Source organism: Microcebus murinus, chromosome 29 (genome assembly GCF_040939455.1).
Source record: "Microcebus murinus isolate Inina chromosome 29, M.murinus_Inina_mat1.0, whole genome shotgun sequence".
NCBI classification, from domain to species: domain Eukaryota; kingdom Metazoa; phylum Chordata; class Mammalia; order Primates; family Cheirogaleidae; genus Microcebus; species Microcebus murinus.
The window spans coordinates 2,444,115-2,471,894 of NC_134132.1; the positions used below are offsets into that span (position 1 = coordinate 2,444,115).

General features: G+C 38.7%; 1 protein-coding gene across 1 annotated transcript in view; it reads left to right on the forward strand.

Annotated features, from left to right (window-relative positions):
• The window catches only part of EMCN (endomucin), a 97,890-nt gene that overhangs the window by 52,228 nt on the left and 17,882 nt on the right, over positions 1–27,780 (forward strand). Inside the window, exons 5-7 of the mRNA XM_012738392.3 lie at positions 8,560–8,598; positions 26,813–26,905; positions 27,140–27,193. Coding sequence (XP_012593846.1) covers positions 8,560–8,598; positions 26,813–26,905; positions 27,140–27,193 — 186 coding nt within the window. The remainder of the gene's footprint in view (positions 1–8,559; positions 8,599–26,812; positions 26,906–27,139; positions 27,194–27,780) is intronic.

Genomic DNA, 27,780 nt, shown 5'->3' on the forward strand with positions numbered 1-27,780 from the left:
GAAACAGAAGGACGGTTGCCACAGTCTGGATGGAGGGAGAAACAGGGAATTGTTCAATGAATATAAAGCTTCAGTTTTGCAAGATGAAAATGTTCAATAATGTGCATATAATTAACACTACTGTACTGGGCACTGAAAAATTGTTAAGATGGTAAATTTTGTGTTTTCTGTTTTCAACCACAATTTTTAAAATAGAGCCAGGTAGTGAATTTTAGAAAATCAATTCCGAGTCTACTTCCAGTAATGTTATACCTCCTCCTATTCAGAATATTTTTAAAAGTTGGGCAAAACTATATGTATGTATGTATATATATATGTATATATATATATACACATACACACAGGTGGAAGGGGGAGAAGGGGAAGGGTACACACTTTCGTGGTGGGTGCAGGGTGCACCACTTGAAGACTGGACACGCTTGAAGCTCTGGCAGAGAGGGGTGGGGAGTGGGGGCAGGGGCAAGATATGTAACCCTAATAATATTTGTACCCACAGAATTTGAGAAAAATTAAATTAAAAAAAGAGAATGTGTACATTTGTAATGCCCTGGTCACTTTTTCTTAGCTGATATTTAAAAAAAAAAATATATATATATATATATATATATATATATATATATATATATATACACACACAAATGTTGAAAGCACTAAGATTTAATAAGATAATATAGATTATGAAACCAAGTTCCTGGGAGAAGAAAGAAATTCACAGATAGAGCTTGGCTTGGCATTAGAGGCAGCTATTCCTCTAGAGTAATCTGCTGATTCCCAAATAGGCTGATAAGAAGCTGGAAATTGAAGGGAGATTTTGACTGACCTCCTCTCAAGGTTGGAAAGACTGAAAATATGGAATTCAGGACTTATGAAGGAGAGGGGCTCTTAGAAACCTCTCTTTAATGGCTGGGAATCTCAAAGAGCTAAGTAAAAGTGAACCAGAAATAAACTTCAGTGCCCTCAGACACTGCAGCTCAAGTATAAATCGTTTCAATTCCTGGACTCCTGGGTTATGACGAGTTAGAATAGATGGTGGGCCTAGGGCACCCAGAAAAACATAACTCTTAGTTACAAGAAAACATCATCCCAGCCCTCAAATTATTTCTACTATATTGGTAAGTACCATAGTTTGCACTAGATAAAACTTAACCAGATAGTATGGGTAACAAGATCATTTGATTGAAAACCAAAAGGAAAAAGGACAATAGATAATAGAAACAAATATACAAAAGATATATATACATATAATTTATTAGATATTCATAATGTGTTCAAAGGAAATAAAAGAGGAGATTGATAATCTCACTAGAGGAGAGAAAACGACAGAAAGAGAACACAATGAACATTTTAGAGTTAAAACTTAATAAGTAAAATTTAAGAACTCAATGGGTATACTTAATAATAGCTTAGAGACAGGTGAAAGAGAATCAGTGTGCCAGAAATAGATCAGAAAGAAATATCGAGAATAAATACAAATAGTGAATCATTTAAAAAATGTTTAATCAATTCAGAATAAAGCTAAAAAAAGTTATTTAAACAGTAACATACAGCAGACAAATAGAAAACAAGGAAGAAGATGATAAATACTATATTTGATTTTAGCTGAAAGGCAGAGAAGCAATGAAATGGTAAATAAAACCCAGCCATATATAAGTAACTATAATGAATTAAACATCAATGTTCTAGATGTTTCAAATAAAAAAAATAATTGTCAGAATGAAACACAAACACACAGAGCAACAATCCAACTATATGCTGCTTATAAAAGACATGCAATAGTTAAATTTAAAAGGATGAAAAAAAGATACACCCTGAAAACTTTAATTAAATAAAAATGGTAAACATACACCAATATCAGAATTGAATTAGAATTTAAGGCAAAAAATTAAATCGGGATACGTAAGGACATTTCTTAGTACTAAAATATTTAATTTAGTTGAAAATAAAACAAGTTAAAATGTTTACATATGTGATAACGTAGCCTGAAAATGTGTAAAGCAAAAATGTAATGAAAAAGACAAATCCACAACTCTAGTGAACATTTTAATAGTATACCTCTCTCAGTAGCTGACAAAAGATCAGAATTGATTTAGAGTAAATCAACACAATTAACACACTTAATTTAATGAACCTGTATGGAACACTGCACCTCAACTGAAGAAAGCAAATTATTTTCAAATAAATAAGGATTCTGTAATAGATTGTAGGCTGTGTCATAAGCCACTGTCAACACATTTTAAATGATTTCAATAATGCATAGTATGTCTCCTGATCACAGAGGAATTAATCTAGACATCAAAAAATAAAAAAATAACTACTAAAAGATTATCATATGCTTATAACTTTTAAAATCTATGAGTCAAAGAAGTGACCTCAATGACAATAAGCAAATAGTTTGAATTGAATGATAATGAAAATATGACATATCAAAACTTGTACAATGTAGTTAAAGCCAGTCTTACAATCAAATTTATAGCTCGAAAATGTATATGTTAGGGAAGAAAAAGAATGGTTCAAACTTAATTATCTGAGCAAACATCTCAAGAAGCCAGAAAAATAAAAGAATAATAAACCCCCAAAATGTAGAAGGAATAAAAAAGTAAAAATACAAGTAGATCTTAGTGAATTAGAAAGCAAACATAGACTAGATCAACAAAATTAAAATTTTGTTTTTGAACATGAAGACATACCAATAGTAACTAGAAAAAGAAGAAATCAAGAAAGGCTGAAAGAGTAAGAATGAAACGTCAGTAAGCTGTGGGACAGTATCCAAGGGCCTAACAAACATATAATTGAGGTTGTAGAAGAAGAAGTGAGCATGGACAGAAAAATATCTAAAGAAATATTTTCCAAATGTGATAGAATTAGGAAACTCAACGAGCACCGAGATGAAGAAACAGGAAGAAAATACATCATAATCAAATTATGGAAAACCAGAAATAAAGGGAAAATCTAGAAAGACGCTGTTGAAAAAGAAATGACTCACTAAGTCGAGAAGAGCAGAGACAGAAAAGGCAGGAGAATCTCACCAGGAACAATGAACGCCAGGAAACAAGCAGGTGACTCCTTTAGTGCAGGAAGGGGAAACTGTCACCCTTGAATTCTATAAATATTTTCCAGACGTGTAAAAGCTAAGAAAATCCATTACCAGTAGAGACATTCAGGAAGAGAAAAACACGACGCAGATGGAAATCTGAATCTAAATAAAGGCATGACAAGCATCAGAAATAGTAAATACATGAGTAAATGCAAAAGACTTTTATCTCATGTTTAGTCTCTTCAGAAGATAATTGTTGAAAAAATTAACAAAAGTGTATTGAGTGTTTAAAATATATGTAGAAGTAAAATATGTAACACCAATGGCAGAAATGCCAGGATGGGAGAAAGGTTCCAAGTATACTGTTGTAAAATCAATAATGAAGTTGAAATAGTATCTCAAAAAATACTCAATCTCAAAAAAAAGCAATAAAAAAAGAAGCAGAGAGCTGTGTGGACAGTTTAGCCACATACTTTGCTTAATGGAATTGCTTCTTGTTTGAGATATAATAAACTGAATTTTTGATTTAAAATCAGACATTTCATATTTAATGACCTAATAGCTCCCTAGGGCTGCTGTCATGAAGTAGCACCAACTGGGAGGCTTAAACAACAGAATTTATTTTCTTGCAGTTGTGGAGGGCAGTAGGCTGAAACCAAGGTGTGGGCGGGGTTGATTCTGGAGGCTCTGAGAGAGAATCCATGCCATGCCTCTCCCCTCACTCCAGTGACTGGGGTAATTCTTGGCATTTCTTCCTTGGTAGATGCATCTCTCTAACCTCCATCCCCATCTTCATGCTAAATTTTTCCCTCTGTGTCTTCATATTTTCATATGGCCTTCTCCTCTGTGTCTTCTCCTCTTCTTTTTTTTTTTTTGAGACAGTCTCAATATTGCCCCCTACCCCCAAGAGTGCAGTGGCATGATCATAGCTCACTACAACCTTAAACTTGTGGGCTCAAAGCCATCCTCTTGCCTCAGCATCCTAAGTAGCTAGGACTACAGGTGCATACCATCATGCCCACCAATGTTTTTTCTATTTTTACTAGAGATGGGGTCTCACTCTTGCTCAGGCTGGTCTCAAACTCCTGAGCTCAAGCAGTCCTCCCACCTCAACCTTTCAGAGTGCTAGGATGACAGGCATAAACCACCACTCCTGGATTTCTCCCTGCATAAGGACATTCACCACTGGATTTAGAGCCTCCGCTGATCTAGAATGATCTCATCTCAAGATCCTTAGCTTAATCACATGTGCAAAGACTCTTTTACCAAATAAAATCCCAGGTTCCAGGTCCACATATCTTTTGGGGGGTGGGAGGGCATGTCACCGTTTAACTCACCATAGCCCAGGTCCCTGTACTAGCCCCTGCTACACCTGGGTTTCATCATCTGCGCATTTACCACCGTCTCTATGCAGGGCTACCTCGATGGGCACTGGGGCGCGATTCAAAGAAAGCATCGGAGCCCCTGCTCTCCAACAGCTAAACTGCAGAGGGACAGGGTGTAAGACTGCCTCGTGAAACTACAAATCTCCTCTTCCTGATTCCTATTTTTTGCTAATGACTTGAAATCACAGCATCCTCTTTGACTCTTCTTGTTTCATTTCCCATGCATATCCTGTTGGTTTCTGAGGAAGGAAGAGAAAGGAAAAAGGAAGAGATAGAGGAGAGCAAGCAAAGCAGATGCATTTCTTGCTGGTAATCTAGTCATTCTGGCCCCTAACCACATTGGAAAGCTGTCATCCTGCATGCTGGAAGGAATTAGCCGGGAAGGAGGGACGATTGCTCTTCCTCCCTTTAGTGAATTCTGACTTGGCTGAGGAAAGAAAGTGGAAGGAGATTGCAGATAGTTGGTAAATTAAGGTGGGCATAACTCCAATGCAGAACTCTACTCAGCAAGTACTTGGGTAGAAACGCCACTAAGAGATTTGCCAAGCCAGAACCACTGCTCCCATAGCAGAATATACCATAGTCAGGCTTGAAATCTGAAGAGAAAATCTGGCTTGTGTTAAGTAGAAATAAATAACATTTATAAGCAACCAGGAGGTCATTAAGCAGGAGTTAGTGTTTATATATGAAAAATAGATGATCGAATATATTTCCTTTTTGCATAATTTATCCTTGTTTAATATGGAGTTTATTTTTATAGAGAAAGCATAGATAATTTTACAATAACCAAATAGACATTTTACATATGCCGCTGGCTGAACATGAGGATGGCTTATACCCAGGCTTTTGTTCTCCAAGGCACCACACCCGTCATAAAATAAAAATTGGTCACTCCAGTCCCGCTGAGAGGTAATTAGCTTATTGCTTATGAATAGTGATTCTGAAGGCAGATTGCTTAGGGTCAAAAAAAATAGCACAATCATTTATTTCTTCTGTGTGTTTTGATCAGCAACTTAACTTCCCTGTGCCTCAGTTTCTTATTCTGTAAAATAATTATAATAAGATTACAATCTCACAGGATCATTGTGGAGATGAAAAGGAATAAAACCTATAAAGCTTAAAACAGTATCTGGCAAATAAACAATACATTGTAGCTCTTATTTTACTAATATTAATCCTTACAAAAGCCAGGCAAAGCTGATATTTATGATAACAGTTTAAGAAATAAGGAAACAGGCTCAGAGAGATCAAATGACTTGCCAAGGTTGAATTAAAAAGATGAAATTTAAACTCTGCTTTTCCTGCCCAAACCCCATAAACTCTTCACTATTCTATATTGTTCTTGTGACAGTTTTACATAAAGCATCTTAAGGAATTAGAAAACTAGCTTTCAATTGGATGCATCAGTTGTTCAATAAATATAAGACAAGATATTGACTCAGTGAATATAAATAACCCCGTGATTCTAACCAGGGAGGTCCTCTTGCTATTGCCCACCATGCCAAATTTATTCTTGATTGTGTGTTTTTTTATCCTGCCCCATCATTGGTATAATCTTTATGCCTTCTTCCCCCACTTCCTTCTTCCAATTGCTGATTTAAATTCTACACATCCATCAAGGACCTCCACAGGATTTTTCCTCACTATTTCTGACAATTTCATGAGTGTTACCAGAGAGGTATATTACCGGTACTATCATTTATTTAGTATTTTTTAAAAATTTATTCACTTTATATTCTTAAAGTTGTTTGCAAAGAAAACTACCATAAATGAAAAACTAGTTTTGCTTGGAATAAATAAACAACAGTAGCTATAAAAATCACTATACTATAAACAAAACAAAATTCTAGCTAGTTTTGTTGCTTGCCAAAGGCTGAGTTTAAGATATGTTCTTTCCCATTTAAAAAATAAATAAAGATAAGCACATGCTACATATTAATGACATGTGCATCAAATTGAAATTTTAAAAGTTTCTCATTGAAGTAACTAAGTAAACTGCAAGAAAGCTGAAAAAGAAATAACTTTCTCATTGAATGTTTCAATCTTATTTAATGTCATTATCTACTACTAACTTCTAGAATCTCTCATTTAATTCCCCCCAATATTACTTTTGTGAATTGCACTGTTTGTCTTAATATTACTTTTGTGAATTGCACTGTCTATTATACTTATTTGGAGACTTTATCATAACTTTGCTTATATATTAATACTTTTAACTAGTTTATATCATCACATATAGGCAGATACATGAGGAATCCTCAGGACAGTAAAGTCTCAGTCACAAGTCATGGGTTAGCCAATCCAGAAATAATCTCATGTCCAATCACTCAGGCAACATCATATGGAAAAATGGTAAGGAAAACGTGAATTGATCACAAATTATTCTACAGCAAATCAGTAGGGAATTATATAAGGGAATAGCCATATATGTGCTTTCTCCGGTGCCTGTTAGTCATACCATTATGTGTAATTTATTAGTTAGAAACACAATGTTCTTTGTAAGATAAGAATATTTACCAAAGTTATTTATTGTGTTGCTGTTTGAGCTTTCTGATTTAGAAGCTAAATGTTCAGGTAAAGTTTAGCTTTGTATTAATGTGATCAACGTTTCAAAGTTCATTTACATTTCATAAGACTTCGTTTTCATATTACAGAATCAAAAGCAACAGAGTTGCCAGCCATCCTGACTACGGTTTACTGAACGTCCAAATTTGAGAATGGTTAAAAGAAGCACACTATGCTCATTTGCTATTTGACTTTCCTCATTTCCCTATAAACAGAGCGTGGCCTTTTCTCAAAACACATGTGTTTCCTGAAAGCTGTAAATAAAAACCAGGAATAATTGCAAATGTCTTTACTTACCATTAATTCTTACAACTTTAGCCATATTCCATAGCATTCATCTCTATTAAACTTTTATATCCACAGAACTGAGTCTAAACATGAAAGTTATTCATATGAAAATACTTTATCATCTTCAAAATATAATTCTGATTTCAGGTGGAAAATTTTATATATAAACATATATACATATAAAATATATATAAGTATATGTAATATATAAGTATATATAAAATATATGTGTATAAATATAATATATATATTCCAGTCTTAATTAAATATTTGAGATTTGCAGAATTTTGTGCTCAGAATAACAATTTATTCATTCATATACATAAAAGTCAGACTTCTTAGGACACTTAATATAAGGATTTTAAATGGATATATGTTATGTTTTTTAAGGTTAAGGTTTTTTAAGGTCTTAATGCATAGTTATATTTCTTTTACACATTATGTTCCTCTAAAATTATTATACATTTTTGAATGCTGAAAAAAAATTCAATTAAAGGATAGTCCTAAAATTTATATGATACAAGTTTAAAATTTTTCACTCAATCTATTCTATCAACAAGAAAGTTTACAACCTAATAGTAAGAGGAACAAAGGACTTGATTTCCCTTGTACCCTAATCCTCCAGCAGCTAATAAATATTTTAACTGCATCTTCCAAATGCAGCTTTATGCCTTGTTCAAAAATATTTTAACTAGTTCTCAAAAGTAGGAATTACTTACATGAGCTTTTGATTTGGAGCAATTTAGCAGAAGGAAAAGCCATCCATTTTAGTGAAAGAAGATGGAATATAAAACCAACAGAACTTAATTATCATCCTGGTTCTACACTCAAGGAAGCAATTTTATTTCTCTCAGCTAATGTTTGCAGATTTGCAAAATGAGAACAATAATATCTCCCTTATGGACATCCACCAATAATATGAGAAACTAATCATAAGAATTGCTTTAAAATTGGTAGCGATTATTATCCAACTAACAATTATTTAAAAAGTATCCATTTTTCCATAAAAAATTGAATTAAGGTAGGTAGAATTAGTCTTATTTGTTATTGTCATTATTTTCTATTCTCATGCATCCATGCTATGTATTTCCACTGCAGCCTGGTCCGCCTCATGGTGTTGTAGCCGCTGGAGTCTCGGTGCTGAGCCGGACGAGCAGTCTACACTCAGACTTGCACTCCAGCAGAAATTTATTTTTTAATTTTTTTATTTCAAGAAAATATGAGAGTACAAACATTTTAGTCAACCTTTAATTTTTGTCATTTTTTTTTCTTTTCTTTCCTCTAAAGCTGAGAATCAGAGTTCAATCAAAACAACAAAAATAACAGGTAAGTTATTTTTTTTTTTCTCTCTATCCTCATGGGCAAAATACCAAGAATCAAACAAAGGAGACCAATCAGTTTGAGGGCAGAGTGAAAGAGTACAAGGGAAAATATTACATGGCAACTAAAATGTTTAGGAGACCTTGGGTCTAAAAACAACACAGCCCAGGAGAACATACAAGGATAAGCCTGGATGCCTTTGTGGTCACAGTGAGCAGAGCCAGCTCCACCGAATGTACAAAGCTGTGAAATCCTGCTCTGCCCAGAACTCACTGTTCTTGGTTTGCTGTTGCCCTCTCCCAGAGGAACACAGTGTCTTCTCTGTAGTTTCTGACAAAGTCTGGTCCTGGCATCCACAAAGATGATGTTATAAATCATAGTTAACAATCTAAAATGTTATCATTCTAAGAAGTGCTCGTGTTTGACCATCGCTTAGTTGTAAACGGAATGAATTTGGGGTGATGGAGCAACAGGAATTGAAGATCACTGGGCAGGGGAAAACGGTAATGTTGTCTTGAAATTATAATTATGTAGGGGATTTTTATCTTCCTATATCTTACCTGGTACATATGCAAATGACAAATCTCATAGGTTTTCCATCCCCGTCACCTTTTATATATATAAAATGTGAAATAAACCTAGAGGATCATGTAACTTTAAAAAAATTGGAAAAAAAAATAAAAATTATGAGTGTCTCTAATACCATTTTCACAGTGAATGTCCCAAATAATCATCTTATTCTACCTTCTACCTCCTGTGTTTAAGGGTGCTGAAACAAATTATTATGCCTTTAAATTTTAATTGTCTTTTACATAATATATCTCATTGATAAAGAAGTTATTTTATATTAATTCCATTTATTACACCTCATCACTATATTTTTATTATTTATATCTGCAAAGCCTAGAAATGGGCATGCACTAGGAAAAACAAAGCAAAACAAAACATAAAAATGGTACATCCAGGCAGAGAGGGCTGACGCCGTTCTGGGAGGAGCCCTTCCCCTCTGCTTCGTGGATTGACTATCAAGGAGAAGTCAAAGGTGGAGGAGAATTGGGGAGCTGCCAAATTGTCAGTTCCCCTGAAGGAGGGACTGAAGTAGCTTTCATTTTGTTTAAAGAAATCGTGCTTACAAAATGCCAGCTATAACTGTAATTGATTTTAATGTAATAAGAAGCTCATTTAGGCCATTTTATTTTTTTGAATTATATAAACTAGCTTTTGTAAAACAGATTATAGACAATTTATTTGAATAGTGGACTAAAAAGATGAGGCTTGTCCTATAAACTGCAAGAAAAGTCAATTTAATTTCTTTACATTCAAACTTCAGATGAATATTGTGGCTAAAGACTAAACCCAGATTCCCCATCCCCCAAAAGATGAATTAACAAATTTATTAGCAGGGTACTTTTTATACTTCTTTTGACAGCCCTAATAATTTGATTTTTCAGATTAAAGACTTTTTTAGTCACATATATTGTCTTCAAAGATGTTAAAATACCAAATTTGTGAAATATTTATTCATAGGATCAAGGATAGGCATATTATTAAAAATAATTAGTATTTCTGTTTTAGATACAACTTGACACAGAATTATATCCCACAGAATTACTAGTACTGTTTCCTTTCTATAAATATGAGCAAATATGTATTTAATCTTTGAATATATCATAGTTCTTACATTTGATATTTTCTTTCATATTATGCACCTAGCTTTAATTTCCTTGAAAATTTATATTTTTACAACTATTAATACTTGAAAAACTATTACTAAATAATTGATGATTATTTTATGGAGGACCTGTTTCAGGGATGAGGCATAAGTAAGGCAATGCCATATAAAATGTGAATTATGAGCAATTAAACGTAGATATGATATTTTACCATTATAAAATAAAAATAGATTCCTGTTGAGTGACATCAGCAATATAAGCAACTGGAAGCTGCTCGTGTACTCTCCTCCCCACACACAAAATCTCAAAGCAATGCATAAACAATTTACATTTCGACCACAATAACTAAAGGAGAGCTCTGGAGAGCAGGCTCAAAGCAGCGGAATCCTGCAGAACACAAAAGGGAGGACGTGGGGCGGGAGGGTGGGAGACACCTCGCCTCCACCACTCCATCCCCGGGTGGGACCAGCTCAGACCCGGCAGGGCCTCTTCCTGCAGGGAAAGGTAAGCAAGGGGACCACGCAGCCCGTGTCGCTGCTGCAGACTCGTGCAGTCCTGGCCACCAGAGACTCCTGCGGCCCTCACAGGCTCCAAGGCCAGCTGAGGAGCTCCCCAAGGACCACGCGCTGAGTCACCCAGAGCCGATGCTGTGCTCCTCTTCGCCCCAACCTCCGGTGGCTTCTGCTGCTGCTGCGCTGCCCAGTCATGGAACCTGAGTCAGTGCTGAAGTGCACCCTGGCCCAGGGGCAAGCAGCCATGGCAGCCTCTCTTTCCGAGGTTTTGCTAGCCCTGCAACGACTGTAGCACATCATCTCCCAGCCAAGCTTTGTAACCCCCACTCCCTAGGGCCTGGCTTCTGCGAAGCTGCTGTAGCACCCCCACTTCAGCGGTTAGTGCACCCTCCCCTAAGGCTGGGCTGAAGTGGTGCCCCCACCCCGGGACCTCAGGCCTCCTACGCACCAGAGCAGTCACACCCTAATGGCACAGATGAAGCACACCTCTGAGCCCTGGGACCACAGGCCTTGGGCACACTGGAGCAGGCCATTCCCCACCCTGGCTCTGTAGGTAAGGCAACAGCCAGCCCCTGGGGCATTGAGCTTCTGGCAGACCAGGGCAGCTGCACCCTCCCCCAGTGCCACAGCTGACGCAGCACCCTGTCCCCAGGATCCGGAGGCTCCACTGACCCACACAGCCACGCTGTCTGAGGCTGAGCAGCTGCGACACTGTGCAGCCCAAAGAGTCAGCGCATTTGTTGTTTGAGCTGTGGCAGCCTGCCCTCCAGCCCAAACAGATCCAGGCCCCACCTCCCTAGAACCGAACTGGGACTAGTCCCCTGCAGTCTGAACTGCCGAGACACCCACCTCTCCAGGGACTGGAGCCACTACTGTGCTGTCCCCTCCCACAGGGTCTCAGGCACAGCAGCATTTTGCCATTCCTGGGTCACTGCTGCTGCTGTACCCAGCCTCACGGGGCCTGGGCTACACTTGGGACCTCCGGACCATTCCGGCGTCCAGAGTCACCACTGTGTGGTACTTCACCTGCTGAGCCATGTTAATTCTGGGTCCCAAACTGCAGCTCTGCTCTGTTCTCTGGGGCCCATGACTTATGAGTACCCCTTCTTCCCCTAAACTGTGCCAGTGTTCTGCCCTTCCCCTCCCCCCAGGGTCAGGACCACAGCTACATCCCAGCACCTTGGGCTACAGCTGCTGGGCTGTGCCACAGAGCAACAGACCCTGGCTTAGTGGGAGAACTGTGTCCACCTGTGTCCTAAAAAATGAAACTATGCCCAAGTCCCAGGAGCTACAGTAGTTTCACAAGGACCTGGGCCCAGCAACCTACATCCACAGCTTCTTTAAGGACTATGCATGCCCTGAATCCCAGTATTGCTGCAGCTGCCCGTGGGCTGTGTCAGACACAACACCAAGAGAGATCCCTGAAGCTAAGACTCCTCACAGTGGGAAAGACAAGAGCAGGAGCATTGCTAAAGCCTTTGCCCTAATAACCTAAGCAGCCGCCATCGCTACTACGAACTCCTACAGCCTGGACCACTGAGGCACCCGCAGTTATTGCTGACAGTGACCACAATGGAAGGAGCTGGGCAGAGACTGCACCACTGTGCCCACAGGGAACCACTGTACCCTGCCCAACAGGCAGCCTCAGGCCCATCCGCAGCAGAAAGTCTTCCCATACAGGAGCCACTCTGTAGAGTCTGGGAGAAATAACTGTCCCACCAGATCTGCAGATATCAATGCAGGGACATAAGAAACATGAAAAAGCAAGAAAACATGACACCATAAGGCATACAGTAATGCTCCAGTAACTGACCCCAAAGAAACAGAAAACTACAAGTTGCCTGAAAAGCATTCAAAATAATAATGTTAAGGAAACTTGGTGGAATACAAGAAAATACAGAGACTTTAATGAAATCAGGAAAACAATAATCTGATTGAGAAATTCAACAAAAAGGTATATATCATTAAAAAGAACCAAACACAAATTTTGGGCATGAAGAATTCAATTAATGAAATAAAAAATACAGTATAGAGCTCCAGCAGCAGACTAGATCAAGCAGAAGAAAGAATCTATAAACTAAACATAGGTCTTTTGAAATGACTCGGTCAGAGGAAAAAAGAAAAAGAATGGGGCAAGGGCAAAATCTGTAACCTAAACATTTGTCCCCCCGTAATATGCTGAAATAAAAACCCTGTTATTCTCATTGAAGAAGAAGAAGAACAACAACAACAACAAAAGAAAATAGTGAAGACAGCCTATGGGATTTATGAGACACCATTAAGGGATTAATTATTTGCATTATTGGGTTTACAAAAGGAAAAAAGAGGAAGAGAAAGTGTATTTAATGAAATAATTGCTGAAAACTCTCTGTCTTGGATGAGATATAGACATCTAGATTCATGAAGCTCAAAACTTCCCCAAAAGATACAGCCCCAAAAGGTCTTCTCTAAGGCACATTACAATCAGACTATCAAAAGTCAAAAAGAAAGAAAGAATTTTAAAAGCAGCAAAGGAAAAGTGTCAAGTCACATATAAGGGACTGTCCATTAGACTCTGAGTGGATTTTTCAACTTGCAGGCCAGGAGAGAATGAGATGATATATTTGAAGTGCTAAAAGGAAAAAAAAAAAATTCCAACAAAGAAACAACACTATGCTCAACCAAGCTACTCTTCAGAAATGAAGGAGAAAGAAATAAAATATTTTCCAGATAAGCAAAACCTGAAGGAATTTATCACTACTAGAGCTGCCTTAAAAGAAATGCTTAAGGGTGTTCTTCAAGTGGAAATGAAAGGATAATAATTACTAGCATGAATACATATGAAAGTATAAAACTCACTAGTAGAGGTAAATACACAGTCAAATCAAGATTACTCCAATAATGTAACGGTAGTGTGTAAATCACACATATCTCTAGTATGAGGGTTAAAGGTCAAGACTGTCAAGAATAATTAAACCTACAATAAGTTATTAAAGAATACACAATATAAAATATGTGAATTGTGATATCAAAAACATAAATTGGGGGAGGATAGGTAAAAGTCCAGAGTTTTTGTATGTGACAGAAGTTGTTATAAGCTTGAAATAGTTTATGATAACTATATTTTATGGAAGCCTCACAGTAACTACAAAATAAATTATTACAGCAGATATACAAATGATAGAGGAAGGAATCAAAGCTTAACACTACAGAAAATTACCAAATTACAAAGGTAGACAGCAAGAGTGAAAAAAAAACAAAGGAGCTACAACACAATCAGAAAATACCTAACAGTCTATGGCCATACCACTCTGAACATTCCCAATCTCATCTGATCTTGGAAGCTAAGCAGGGTCAGGCCTGGTTAGTACTGGGAGAAAACAAAATGGCAGTAGTAAGTCCTTACCTATCAATATTAACCTTGAACGTCAATGGATTAACTTCTCCAGTTAAAAAACATAGAGTGGCTAAATGGGTTAAACAAAGAAACATGCAACTATATGCACTATGCTCTGCTTATAAGAGACCCACTTAAGCTTTAAGGACACACAGAGGCTGAAAGTGAAGGACATATATTCCATACAAATGATAACTGAATGAGAGCCAGGTGGCTATATTTATACCTGGTGAAGTACCACAAAAGACAGAAAAGATCGGAGATAGTGATGGAGAATAAAACAGCTGTTACTAAGGACAGAGGAGATGGGGAAATGGAGATTGGAGGATACAATGTAGCAGATACGTAGGATAAGGATCTGATTTACAACATGAGGACATTGGTAACAAAAATGTACTGTATCCAGGATTCATGCTAAATGAGTTAGAGTTTACCGCTCTTGCCACAAAAACAATAAAAACAGAAAACTATGCAAGATGATCAATATGTTAATTTTCTTCACTATAATAAAGTTTCCACTATCTATATCTGTCCCATAACATCATGTTGTGTACCTTAAATGTATAATAAAATTTATTTTTAGAAAATATAAATTAATTTAATTTTAAAAATAAAAGATAATTATAATTATGTAGAAATGATCAATCAAGGTCTGAATACATGTCCATTCAGTAGAACAAAGCTAGTATGTGTATAGCTGTATTTAATGATGGTTAACATGAGAAATTTATGTTCACTATGTAAAGCATATAGGAAAATCAAACTTTAAATGTCCACGGTAGCACACCTGGTAAGGCCTCAAATATTGTGATCCCCTGCTAAATATACAGAATGGTGTATTCAATCAATTACCACTAGCTGAGGTATTCAAGAAATATTAATTTTGTTCCCATTACATGTAATTCGAGCTGGGAGTTATGAGTGATGCATGGAGCCTGCCAGTAAGGAGTTCCTGAGGGAGACTCGTCAATATTACAAATAACTGTAATAACTCTAGTATCACGTAGGTATAAAGTCTTATGTCATAGGTGAGCTTCAGACACCTTACATAAGATCAGAGGAGGGCGAGATCTTTGTTTCTTTCGTTTGGTTGTGGTTGTGGTGTCCCTGGGTGAAGAACAGCAGTTTAGGGAAGTCGCAGAAAGGTTTCATGAGAGGAGTGACCTCTGGCTACCAGGTTATTCTGCCCACTCGTTTCTCTAGCTCTGAGTTCGGAGCAAATGAAGAGATGAAAAGACCCATGAAAAAGTGATAAAGGGCTGTTTACTCCCAATGCACATATTGCATAGCCATTACAACAATTTTAAACCACGATGGAATTCACTTTTCTTAGCCTTATCATTTGCCTGCAGACAGGCAGAGCTAATAACTTGTCCTTGAAAATGAACCTTTGATTTCTCTGATAAGAGACCGCAGACCTGAGCAAAAATGGACCAATATGCCTCAGTGTATTGGTAAAAAAAAAAAAAAAAAAAAAAAAGCATTTGTCCTTAATTTGCCAGAGAAAACAACTGTATTAGTTCAGGTTCTCCAGATAAACAGAACCAGTGTGTGTGTGTGTGTGTGTGTGTGTGTGTGTGTGTGTGTGTGTGTGTGTGTGTATGTGTGTGCACAAACTAGAGACTCAGGTGAGCTGATGGTGTAGTTCCAGCCTGAGTTCAAAGACCTGAAACCCAGGATGACTGAAGTCACAAGTTCCAGCCCAGAAGTTGGCAGGCTCAAGGCCCGAGATGAGCCAATGTTTCAGTTGGAGTCCTTAAGGCAGGGGAAGACCAATGTCCAGTTCAAGGGTGATCGTGCAGAAGTTACCTCTTTGTTCTGTCCAGGCCTTCTACTGGCTGGATGAGAGACAACCCGTTAGGGATGGCAATCTGCTTTGCTCAGTCTACCCACTCAAGTGTTGACCTCGTCCAAAAACAGCTTCACAGACACATTCAGATTAATGCTTGACCAAATATCTGGGTACCCTGTAGCCCAGTCAAGTTGACACATAAAATTAATCATCACAATAACATTCCTATAGTGATTAGTACAACTTGTGAAAGATCTTATTGTACCTGTCTTCTTCACTTTACTTAACTGTGCTTTAGAGCCTCAGTGGATATCAAATCTGGTAGAAAGGCAAAAGCCAGGGCAAACCTTACAAGTCCCAGCAGACTTGCCCACTGGGCTTTGGAAAATAGAATGTTCCATCCTGTCTGAGCATATTTACTGTGCTCAGCACTCTATTTCTGGGTACTGGCAGCTGATCTCTGGGAAACTCATATGCAGTAAAGCATGAATCGTCCTATACACAGGGTTACTTATCTGAGTTGTCTAACTGAATAATACAATCTTGACACTCTTGTTCAGTTAGAATCCATTCAAGCTAGAAATATACAGCAAAATAATATCTAGAGTTTCATTTTTAACTTGTAATTTTATGATGTTTAACAGAATGGGAGAAAATATTTGCATGCAACATACCCGATAAAAGGCTGATAACTAGAATCTTTATAGAACTCAGGAAAATTAGCAAGAAAAAAACGAACAACCCCATTAAAAAGTGAAAAAAGGACATGAATAGAAACTTCTCAAAAGAAGATGAACTAATGGCCAAAAAAATACATGAAAAAATCCTCAACATCTCTAATCATCAAGGAAATGCAAATCAAAACCACAATGAGATATCACTTAACTCCAGTGAGAATGGCTTTCATCAAAAAGTCCCAAAACAGCAAATGTTGGTATGGATGTGGAAAGATAGGAACACTCATACACTACTGGTGGGACTGCAATCTAGTACAACCTCTACAGAAAGTAATATGGAGATTCCTCAAAGAACTAAAGGTAGAACTACCATTTGATCCAGCAATCCCACTACTGGGTATTTACCCAAAGGAAAAAAAGACATTCTAAAACAAAGACATCTGCACGCAAATGTTTATAGTAACACAATTCACAATTGCAAAGATGTGGAATCAACCCAAGTGCCCATCAATACATGAGTGAGTTAATAAAATGTGGTATTTATATACCATGGAGTTCTACTCAGCCACAAAAAACAATGGTGAACTAGCACCTCTTGTGTTATCCTGGATAGAGCTGGAGCCTATTCTTTGAAATGAAGTATCAGAGAATGGAAAAATAAGCACCACATGTACTCACCATTAAACTGGCACTAATTGACCAACAGTTATGTGCACATATACTAGTAACATCCGTCAGGTGTCGGGCAGGTGTGAGGGGGAGGAGGGGACGGGTATATTTGGACCCAAAGGCTGCGGTGAGCACGGTCTGGGGAGGGGCACGCTTGTAGCTCTGCCTCTGGTGGTGCAAACGCAATATATGTAACCAAAGTGTTTGTACCCCCTTAATCTTTTGAAATTTAAATAAATAAATAAACATTTTAGAAAGAAAATATACAGATTTCTGCCTAAACTGTCTTTAGGAAATGAGGAATATCGTATTGGAAATTGGAATAAAGGCTATCTTTGTTATAAAAAAAAATAAGTAAATAAATTCCCTTTCATGCAAAATAAGAGAATAAAAGAACTCACTTATGAAATGAGAACTCTATCAATGTGTTTGTGCTGGGGGCTGGCATCAACTTCCACTTATGAAATTGTACAGATGTGGGGTATGGCTGAGCGATTTCTTGTCTAGTTCAGGGATCTGCTGAGTCTCAGGTAAATGCTCTGCACGGTTCTTGTCTCACTCTAGTCTATGCTGGAAGGTCGAAAAACCTCACAGTCTTAACTACTGTGCTGCCCAGCAATCACTGTAGAAACCGACACGTGTCAATGGTGTTATTTAGTCCTAGGGAGGTGTGGTCCTCCAATGAACCCCACACCGTGCTTTATTCCATACGTTAGGGATAATTCTCTCGTCTCCTTGTATCTGACTGCATGGTCTGCTTTGACCTGTTGAAGGAAGGAAGTGTTCAGTGTGTTTGGATGAGAAGAATACCTTCTTGATTGGGGCCTCAGTTGAAAAGAGATTACATTTTATGTAACAAAAATAAGAGTCATGTCCTTACAATTCGTTCCTACTGCAAGGCAGCAGCTTAGGCAGCATCAGTCGGGGTTGACAGCACAGACTCTAGAACCTGCATTCAAACCCTGTCTCTGCCACTTATTTGCTGTGTGGCCCTGGGAAAATTACTTAATCTCTCTGGGCTCCAGTTTCCATTTTGTAAAATGCAAATATTAGTAATACAATAGTTGAGTGAGTTAGCATTTATAAGTCAATTAGAAAAGCACCTGGCACATAATGTCCCATAGGGTCGGAAAACAAAATCTTTTTAATATTTTCATGTCCATATTCATGTTGGGGGAGGGTGAGAACATTCCAAAGCTTTCAGAATGCTAAGAACAAATTTCACTGATCTCAACAATAATGGTGCCATAAGCAAGTAAGATAAACTTACTTAAAGTCTGTTCATTGCGTGACATAAAGGATAAGGAATAGAGCACGTTTGAGTCACACTTGGCTTGTGCTGTAGCCTTCCTCTTACTGTCAGACGTGCTGCTTTGTCTCTGAGCCACGGTAGCTCTCATCTTTAAAACACAGGATTAAAAATGTTTGTTTAAGAATAAAATGAGGCCGTGCGCGGTGGCTCACACCTATAATCCTAGCACTCTGGGAGGCTGAGGCCGGCGGATTGCTCGAGGTTGGGAGTTCGAAACCATCCTGAGCGAGACGCCGTCTCTACTAAAAATAGAAAGAAATTAATTGACCAACTAAAAATATATATACAAAAAATTAGCCGGGCATGGTGGCGCATGCCTGTAGTCCCAGCTACTCGGGAGGCTGAGGCAGGAGGATTGCTTGAGCCCAGAAGTTGGAGGTTGCTGTGAGTGAGGCTGACGCCACGGCACTCACTCTAGCCAGGGCAACAAAAGTGAGACTCTGTTTCAAAAAAAAAAAGAGAGAGAATAAAATGAGTCAGCACATATGGAAGTATTTAGCACAGTGTCTCATTCATTCTTTGTATATTGTATATAATTTTCTGGAAATTAATAACTATTCAAATCAAAAAAGAAAAATACATCCTCTTTCTTCAACATATATTTCTACAGAGTTACAAAAAGGAAATAAATCTCCATTCACAGTTATTACTGGGTTATTATCTCAGATTAGCCACATCGTTGGCCCAAAGCAAAGTGAAGGAAATTAGAGATAAAACGGTTTTTTGCATCGCTGTAAGAGTACGACTAGGCCGGAACGGAAACGTCTGAAGAAAGCAGGAATTAATGTTCATGATGAGAAGGCAGAACACTCGCCCTTTGATATTTGGTATTTGGCTTATTAAGTAGGCAGGGGGTGCCACGGTGAGTGAAGGTGCCTTCAGTATGAAGAGATCGTGGATCGACAAGATTCTAAAATCTTAGAGCTAGGAAAGATTTCAGGGATTGTATCAGCATATTACCCTCCAAAAAACCCAGACCTTTCCCAACCACACTCATAGTATTTATTGCTTGTGCCACTTATGTATTATATTTGAAAGGCAAATATAATAGACCATTTTCCTCTCAAATAAAGAAAACCTAGGAGGGACAGCGATTCTTTCCCTGAGTGGCAAGACATGCAGAGTCTGTTCTAATGGTGACACCAGCAATCATGTTAATGCTTGGCATCAACTCTTGGAAGGGGCCTGTTTACTTCTTACATGTGTGCTTGCTCTGATTTCTTTTCTTTTCTTTTCTTTTTTTGGATTTTTCTTTTCTTTTTTTTTTTTGGATTTTACTTTTCTTTTTTTGGATTTTTCTTTTCTTTTCTTTGTTTTTTTTTTCAGACAGAGTCTTACCCTGCTGCCCAGGCTAGAGTGCCGTGGCATCAGCCTAGCTCACAGCAACCTCAAACTCCTGGGCTCAAGTGATCCTCCTGCCTCAGCCTCCCAAGTAGCTGGGACAGGCATGCACCACCATGCCCGACTAATTTTTTCTATATATTTTTAGTTGTCCAGCTAATTTCTTTCTATTTTTTTAGTAGAGACGGGGTCTTGCTCTTGCCCAGGCTGGTCTCCAACCCCTGAGCTCAAGCGATCCTCCCACCTCAGCCTCCCAGAGTGCTAGGATTACAGGCGTGAGCCACCGCACCCAGCCTGCTATGATTTCTTATTTCAATTTTGTTCATCTTATAATGCATATGATTGCTGAACCCCTAAAGTTCCTCTTGTTAAGAGTTATAAGTACAATTCAATAAATGATAATATATTATCTCCTATTTTGGTCCTCAGCATACTGTTTTGCTTGTTCTTTGTCTCTTGTTTCACCTCTATCAATTTCTGGGTGTGCTTATTACCTCCTCTGCTAAAATGCAAGCGCCTTAAATGCAATAGCTACTCTCATATTCTGTTGTATTTCCTTCAGCATCATAGTGGGTCTCTATGTTTTTGTTGTCAAATGAGTGAATAAAAAAGGACATAATGATTTTAAATATTACCAATCCTAATGTTAAGATTTAAAAGGTGATCTCATAAATTCACTTCATCTAACAATAGTTACTTCTGATGCCAAAAAGTCTGTTTATCCACTCATCAGATACTGATGGACCCACTTCCGGACAATGTTGTAACACTTGGGAGACATCAGTGGGCAAAATACAGATCCTTGCCTTTGAGAATCTTATCTTCTACTAGGGAAGACAAACTCTAATCAATAAAAATAATGAACTAAGTTTGGTAGTAAGTTGGAAGATAGATAAGCTCTCTGAGAAAGACAAAATGCAGAGCGGTATGGGAGGAAGTGATTACACGCTCTGGAGAGGTGGGAAAGAGTTTGAAGACTGAAAAAAAGTGGTCAAGGTCAGTCTCCCTAAGAAGATTTGAGTAAATACAGGAAGGAAGTGAGTCACCCAATGTAGATGGAAAAGCATCCCCACAGAGTTAGAACCCGAAGAGACACCTGCAGCGTTTAAGGACAGCACTAAGTTAGTGCACACACACACAGTTGGGGCAGAGGGTTTTCCAGGGAGATTATTTAGGTCTGTGTGGACTATTGCAAGCACTTTCGGTTTTTCTCTGCGAGATGTGGAATCACTAGGGATTTTGGCAGAGGGATAACATGGTCTGCCTCATGTTTTCCAACTCTGAGAGCTGAGGCGAGACTGACGCTGAAGCAAGGGCACCTTTCGCAAACTATCCACGAGAGAGATGATGGTGGCTGGGACCAGGGTGATCAGAGTCGGTGGCACGAAATCTCCAAATTCTGGATCTCTTTTGGAAGTGGATCCAGTATATATGCTGATGATTGCCTGTGGTGTAGAGGAGAAAGCGATGAGTCAAAAGTAGGTTTTTGGCCTGAGTAGTTGGAAGGAATGGGTGCCCCAGCTAGGATGGCAAGACTAGGGTAAGGAGGAAGTCCCAGCGTAGACACGTGGAGTTCGAAATGTCTATTATTTGCTAAGTAGGCCTCTGGATTTATGAATCTGGAAGTTAGGAAAGAGCTCTGGGATGGAAGTACAGTCGTTGACATTGATGTATGCAACCCTTGAAATTGAATAAAATCACCAATGAAATGAATGTGGCTAGAGATGAGGACCAAGAACTAAGCCTTGGGGCACTCCAAGGTTGCAATTCAGAGAGAAGAGAGGAAACCAACCAAGGAGATCAAGGAGAATAAGCCATAGAGAAGTCAACGGGGTGTGCTCTGTTGGAATCCGCATGAAGGAAACATGTTAAGGAGTGAATGATTGTATCAAAGGCTGAACATTTCCTTTTTAAAATGGGACATGAATCCATCAAATTGCAATTCAAGACCAATTCCAATTATGTATGGAACATGTAAAACAATAATTGTTCAATTCAATAAGGTTTAGCTCCTCAGGCACGTAAATATTATTAACATATGCCTACATGCCAAAAAGAAGTATAGGTAACATGAGGGAAATAAAAACAAAATACACAGTTTTATTTTCTTTCTCACACTAGAATGTTTTATCCTCTAGTGCTTCCCACACTTATTTCCCATGAATATCTGTGTATCTCATATGTTTTCCTCTTAATTCCTCTTTTTCTTATTTTCAAATTATAATTATCTGCTGTGGTGGGCTCAGCCGTGGGTTACGTGACAACACTGAGCTAACATGGCACCTTTCTGGGAATCACAGCTATATTTTCTCAAAACAACTTGGATATAGATCGGACATATGTTGACAGAAAAAATTAAAATCAATAGTGTTCTGGAAAATCTTGGTCGAGACTATGGAGAGATTTTCTTAGAGAGAGTGCCCCTGACTGTGCTGTGTAGTCCAAACTACAAATGGCACAGCGAGAATCCCCTCAGGGTGGGTGGGAGCGGAGGCCTGGCCTCCCAAGGTCAGCGGAGGACGTTCTGGAGCGTTGGGTGACCTGGCGGAGCTATGCACATAACATATTAAGTTGTACTGTGCAGGCGGCCAAAGGTTTTGCAAATGACTTGCAAGGAACAATCCTTATGCTTTTTCACAGCATAGAGAAGAAATGTGGAGAATGGAAAACCACTGGAACAGTCACTGGGAGATTCGGGTGTTAGTTTATGGCTCAGTCGCTAAATTGCTGCAAGATCTTGAAAGAGCCTCATAAGCCTCTCTGAGCCTCAGTTTTGTCACATGCATAACAAAAATATTTGGACAAGTCAGGGATGGCAAACGCGTGCCGTGACACTGAGCCTCCGCCACCCTGTCCCCATCGCAGCCTCTGCACACTGACCAGGTCACATTTTTCTCAGATATGGCTTCGTATGCTTCCAAACACAGCATTCCATGCAGGCACAGCCAATACGTCAATGTTGGCACTCAAAATGAAAGTGATCTGCCATTCTATCAATACCCAACGATCGTACTGCTTCAACTGTGAATCTGGTAGTGATTCTTTGGTTAGGTAAGCATTTTTTCCCAGAACAAAAAGTGCACTTACTAATAACTCAACTTCTAACATCTAGTACAAGATCTAGCTCATAAAATATTAGTAGAATCATTAAATAAATAAATATATAACTAAATCTGAGAGCTTACATGAGTATGTTGCATGTATTATCTTGAATTTTACAATGATTTTTTGAGGCATGTACTTTTTTAATTCTTATTTTAGTTATGGGAATAAACCAAAATTTATAGAGGTTAAGAAATATATATGATATATACACATATATACAAACATATACACATATATGTACACATATACACCCACATTTATAAGTAAAATATATATGTATATAAAAATATATAAGTAATCTGCAGATATAGAGCTCAAGTTTTATTCTGTCTGAATGCATGGCCACATTCTTGACCAAATATGACTCCATATCCTTGTGGAAAAGGGCTTGTACCCCAAAATGCCATGCCCCATTAACCAAAAGAAAAAAATTATAATTAAATAAAATATTCAAGATTATTTGGTTGCAAACATCAGAATTTTGTTCTGATTAAATTAAGTCAAATAAAGATACACAAGCACGCACACACTCTCACACACATATATAAAGAGAGAGAGAGAGAGACACTTGGCATACTCATCAATAATACCTTCAGAAATCCGCTCCGGGAATAACTCAGGATCACTGCTCTCAGGTTCTTAGGGGAGAACTTTGGTCACATCGTGAGCCTGAGGATTAAGAAGGTCTTCTGTGACCACATGAAGTGGGGAAGGTTGGTTCCCACAGGGAGAGTTAGGTTCCCCACCGAAGGGAAAAATAAAAGGTTTTAAAAGGCGAAAGTGCTTCCATTCAGCCCCAGTGCCTGAGCCTTCTGATTCCAGTTTAAAATTCCTGAGCCTTCATTTCTGCCCCTGGGAGGAAATGATCTTTTAAATAGATGCCAATGGGGAGGCTGCATTTGTCTGGATCTTCAGAGAAGCTGAGTTCAAGATGCAATGAAAGGTACAAAGATTTTATTGGGGAAAATGGCTGGGAGAGAAAATGGTGAGAGCCCTGGGAGAACAACCGGGCTGCGCCGTGAGTCTGCCGTGCAGAGACCGAGAGAGGGCAGGAACGTGGTGGAAGCATCTAGACTGCCACGCACTCTAAGGAAGGTTTGGAAGGCCATCAAGGAATCCTTCGGTCCACAGACCTCAGAAAAGCTCATGTCTCCCAGGAACGGGCCAGCCTGAGCATTCCTGCCACCCCACTCGCGGGCCGGGAGCGGCCTGGGCAGGCGTGGCTGCAGCGCTGCAGGGGGGCAGGCGGCAGCTTGGCCACTCTCGCTGTCTGTGGCTGCAGCTCTGTGACGTGAATTACCATGGCAACCGCAGGTGCCCCGATGTCAATGACATCTCTGCCTTTAAAACTGCCCAAGATTTGTTAAGCAATTGGTTTAAAGCACGGGCCAAATAGGTACCCATGTCAGACACCAGTGAGGAAAATCTGAATACGCATGATTTCAACAGACTGGGCTCGGGTTCAGGGTCTCTGCCTCAAACAGCTTGCTCCAAGTTCTGGCCTGAACTTTGCAAACTGGACTGAAACAATCACCAAAGTCAGGGGCCGAGAGCAAACCTGTCTTCAGAATCCTGCTCTTAACTACTCTAATGGACTGCTCCTGCCCCCCCCCCCGCCAATGCTACCTTGCTAGTCATTTAGGATAACACAGTTTTGACAAAACCCATGGAGATCATCAACTCTGATCCCAACCCATGGAGATCACCAACTCTGCACTCCGTTTCTCATGGAGAAATCATGGATTGCTCCATCTTAGTAACGGAAAGAATAACAGCAGGCTCACAATTTGTGGATTCAGACAAGTTAAATCATTTCAACAATATGATCTTGCTAAAGGAAAGAGTTTCCCAGACTGTGGATTTAGACCAGTATTTTAAAAAATGAAATGAAAGAGAATAGAAAAGAAACACCAAAAGATATTACACGTAGTAAGGTAAATTGTGTGTGTGTGTGTGTGTGTGTGTGTTTGTGTTTGTGCTGGATTCAGAAATGATTTAACTGAGGGTTGCAGTTTAAAGAAAAACAAAACCAAAATTTGGAAGTGCCTGTTCAAGGAGCTACGAAATCCTTCCATTAAGAAGAGTTAAGTCTCTCGCTGCCTATGGGTCATTAGCAATAACCGCCGGCACTGAACTCTCAGCGTGTTTTAAGTAGGGAAGCTTGGAGTTTCATCTGAGCCAGACAGATTATACTCAGTCCTGAGGCTGCCACTTAGCCTGTCTATAAGAAGGTAATATGGTAGGACGTGGAGTCTTGAACATGAACCCTTGGGAAATCCCAGGATTAATACTGTAGGTGACTTCATTAGCCATCTTGCTCTCCAGCAAGACCCCTGAAAGACATTCATCCTCACTGCATCACTTGGCACTGGAGAAAGCAGCTAAAAGCGCCAAGCTCTCAGCTAGTTCCCACTCTTTCATTTAATATTCCTTTTCCTGCCTGCTTAGTGCGCTAGCCTGACATTTTTCTTTGTTCTTATGGGCATATATCTAGCTTCCTCCCACAGATCTCTTGCATGGCAAGAACGGTACACACTCTAAACATTATTCTTCACCCACAGATGTCAAAATGCATGAGCATGCAGCGTGTGCTGGCGTGTGGGTGGCGGGGAAGGAAAGAGCCGAGGCAGTCATAGAAATACCAGTTTCTCTGGTGCAATCATACGTGGCCTTGGGACTGCAAAGGGGCCATAATCACAAGACACCTCCTGGTTCAGCCATAGGGCCAGTGACAGCACGCCCTGTGGCCAGCGCTCGGCGTGATTGCGGTGGGAAGTACAGCCTTTACACCCCAGGAACTCGCAATTCAGGGGAGCAATGAGGCAAATAGGTGTGATAAAAATAGAGCACTTCAGAGTATAAGATAAAGGGAATTACTTTTCAAAATATTTTCTAGGTGCAAATTATATTTTATCTTATATTTTATCCTAGATTCACAAGAATAAATGCTATAAACTTATAAAATGTTTTATTATGTATGTTTCCTTTAAGCTTATTGAGATATGTGGGTTTGGGATAATAAATTTTTATTTATAATTTTTGTTTCAGTCCTGCTTGAAGATGGAGAATGTGAACCAAACAAGACTAACAGACAATAACAGTTCATTTCTCATTAACGTTTTCCTTGGAAGACAAAAGCATGGACAGTAGTAGAAATGTAACCGGGAGGTAGTTATTCCAGATAAGGCACACAGTACAAACAGCTGCTGGGGTTTAGGGATGAAAATGAAGGAGTGTTCTTTGATTTTTCCCAATCCCTTAAGCAAAGCCTCAGTTGCAATCTTTTCTCTTCAATCGCTGAGAAATATTATAAAATCTGAAGTTGTCTTCAGTCCTGTTTATTTTAACAATGTGTGATGGAAAAAATCACTATCATCAAAAGCTATAATATCCAAAATTTAAATAATGCTTTTGGTTAGACTGCATCCCCCAAGAATATCATGTGGTAAGTTATACAGGCTATAGCATAGGCTAAAAGACGTACTCAAGTTTTCTTGGCCAGTTCTTGAGGATGTAATACTAATACTTAGGTTTTGATTAAATTCAACAGATAAAATTTGATGAAATGAAATTTAATCATCTTTCCAGAAGGAATAGATGAACTTACAGTTTAGTGTTACAATTGCATGTATCCTACTTTTCAACAATAAATAGTTTCCACAGATCTTCAGAAATGCAAACTGCTTGAATCTGCAAAGAAATCTATTAATAATATGAATAGCTAATACCATCATCTGACCCTGGATTTATGAATTTCCTCTAGGTAACACTCCACAACCAGATACATCGCCTTCTAGAGCCAGCACACTCCCCTCAATATCAACTATAAGTACAGAGAGCATCTTGCAGTCTCAAGGTACGATTTCCATGGGCCTAAGTGGGAACTTGTTCCACTTGCCCCTTCCTCACCAAGAAAAGCTCCACCAGTTTTGATTCACAAAACAAAGCTCTCTCACAATGAGATAGACTTTTTTGTACTTGCAGTATCATACCTAGAAATCATAGGTGCTTCCTTAAATAAGGGTGGAGGGAAGATTGTGAAGATTGGCACACATTAAGGTGACTTTTTTTTTCTTTCTTAAAATAATAGGCACTGAGGGTGGAAAAAACGCAAGCTCTGCATCAACCAGCCCCTCTTATTCCAGTAAGTAACAGACATGTCTTCATACGTGGCAGTAGACATGCAGGATGTTTGAACGTGACCAGTGAAGGGAAGGGAGTAGATTATGGGCAGCGTTTTCTGCACTTTACTGAATTTGCAACCCCATTATAATCCTATTTAACTGCTGCCTGCTTTGAGAATGTTCTACAAGTAAGTCTGGTCTTAATGACCACAGATAAAAAGCAAACCTTGGTGATTTTTTTCTTATCTTAGTGCTTAGCGATTACCGCCAAGGGCCAAGTATGACTGGATAGCACAGGTTTCAGATAAGCCAGAGTGCGCAGGCCGAGATCCTTATAAAAATGAATTTCTCCCAAATCATCATGCTGTATACCTTGAATATGTTCCATCTCTATTTGTCAATTAAATATTTTTAATAAAAAATAATCAACAAATAAAGTAAATGATACTAAAAAATGATTTTTGCCTTTACACAATTTTATCTTAACATTAAAAAATAGTCTTTAAGAAATGTTCCATTTAGATAAAACATATACATGTCATATAACATATGTATGCTAAGAATGAACACAGAATTTTCAATAATTTCCTTAGAAATTAAGAATAGG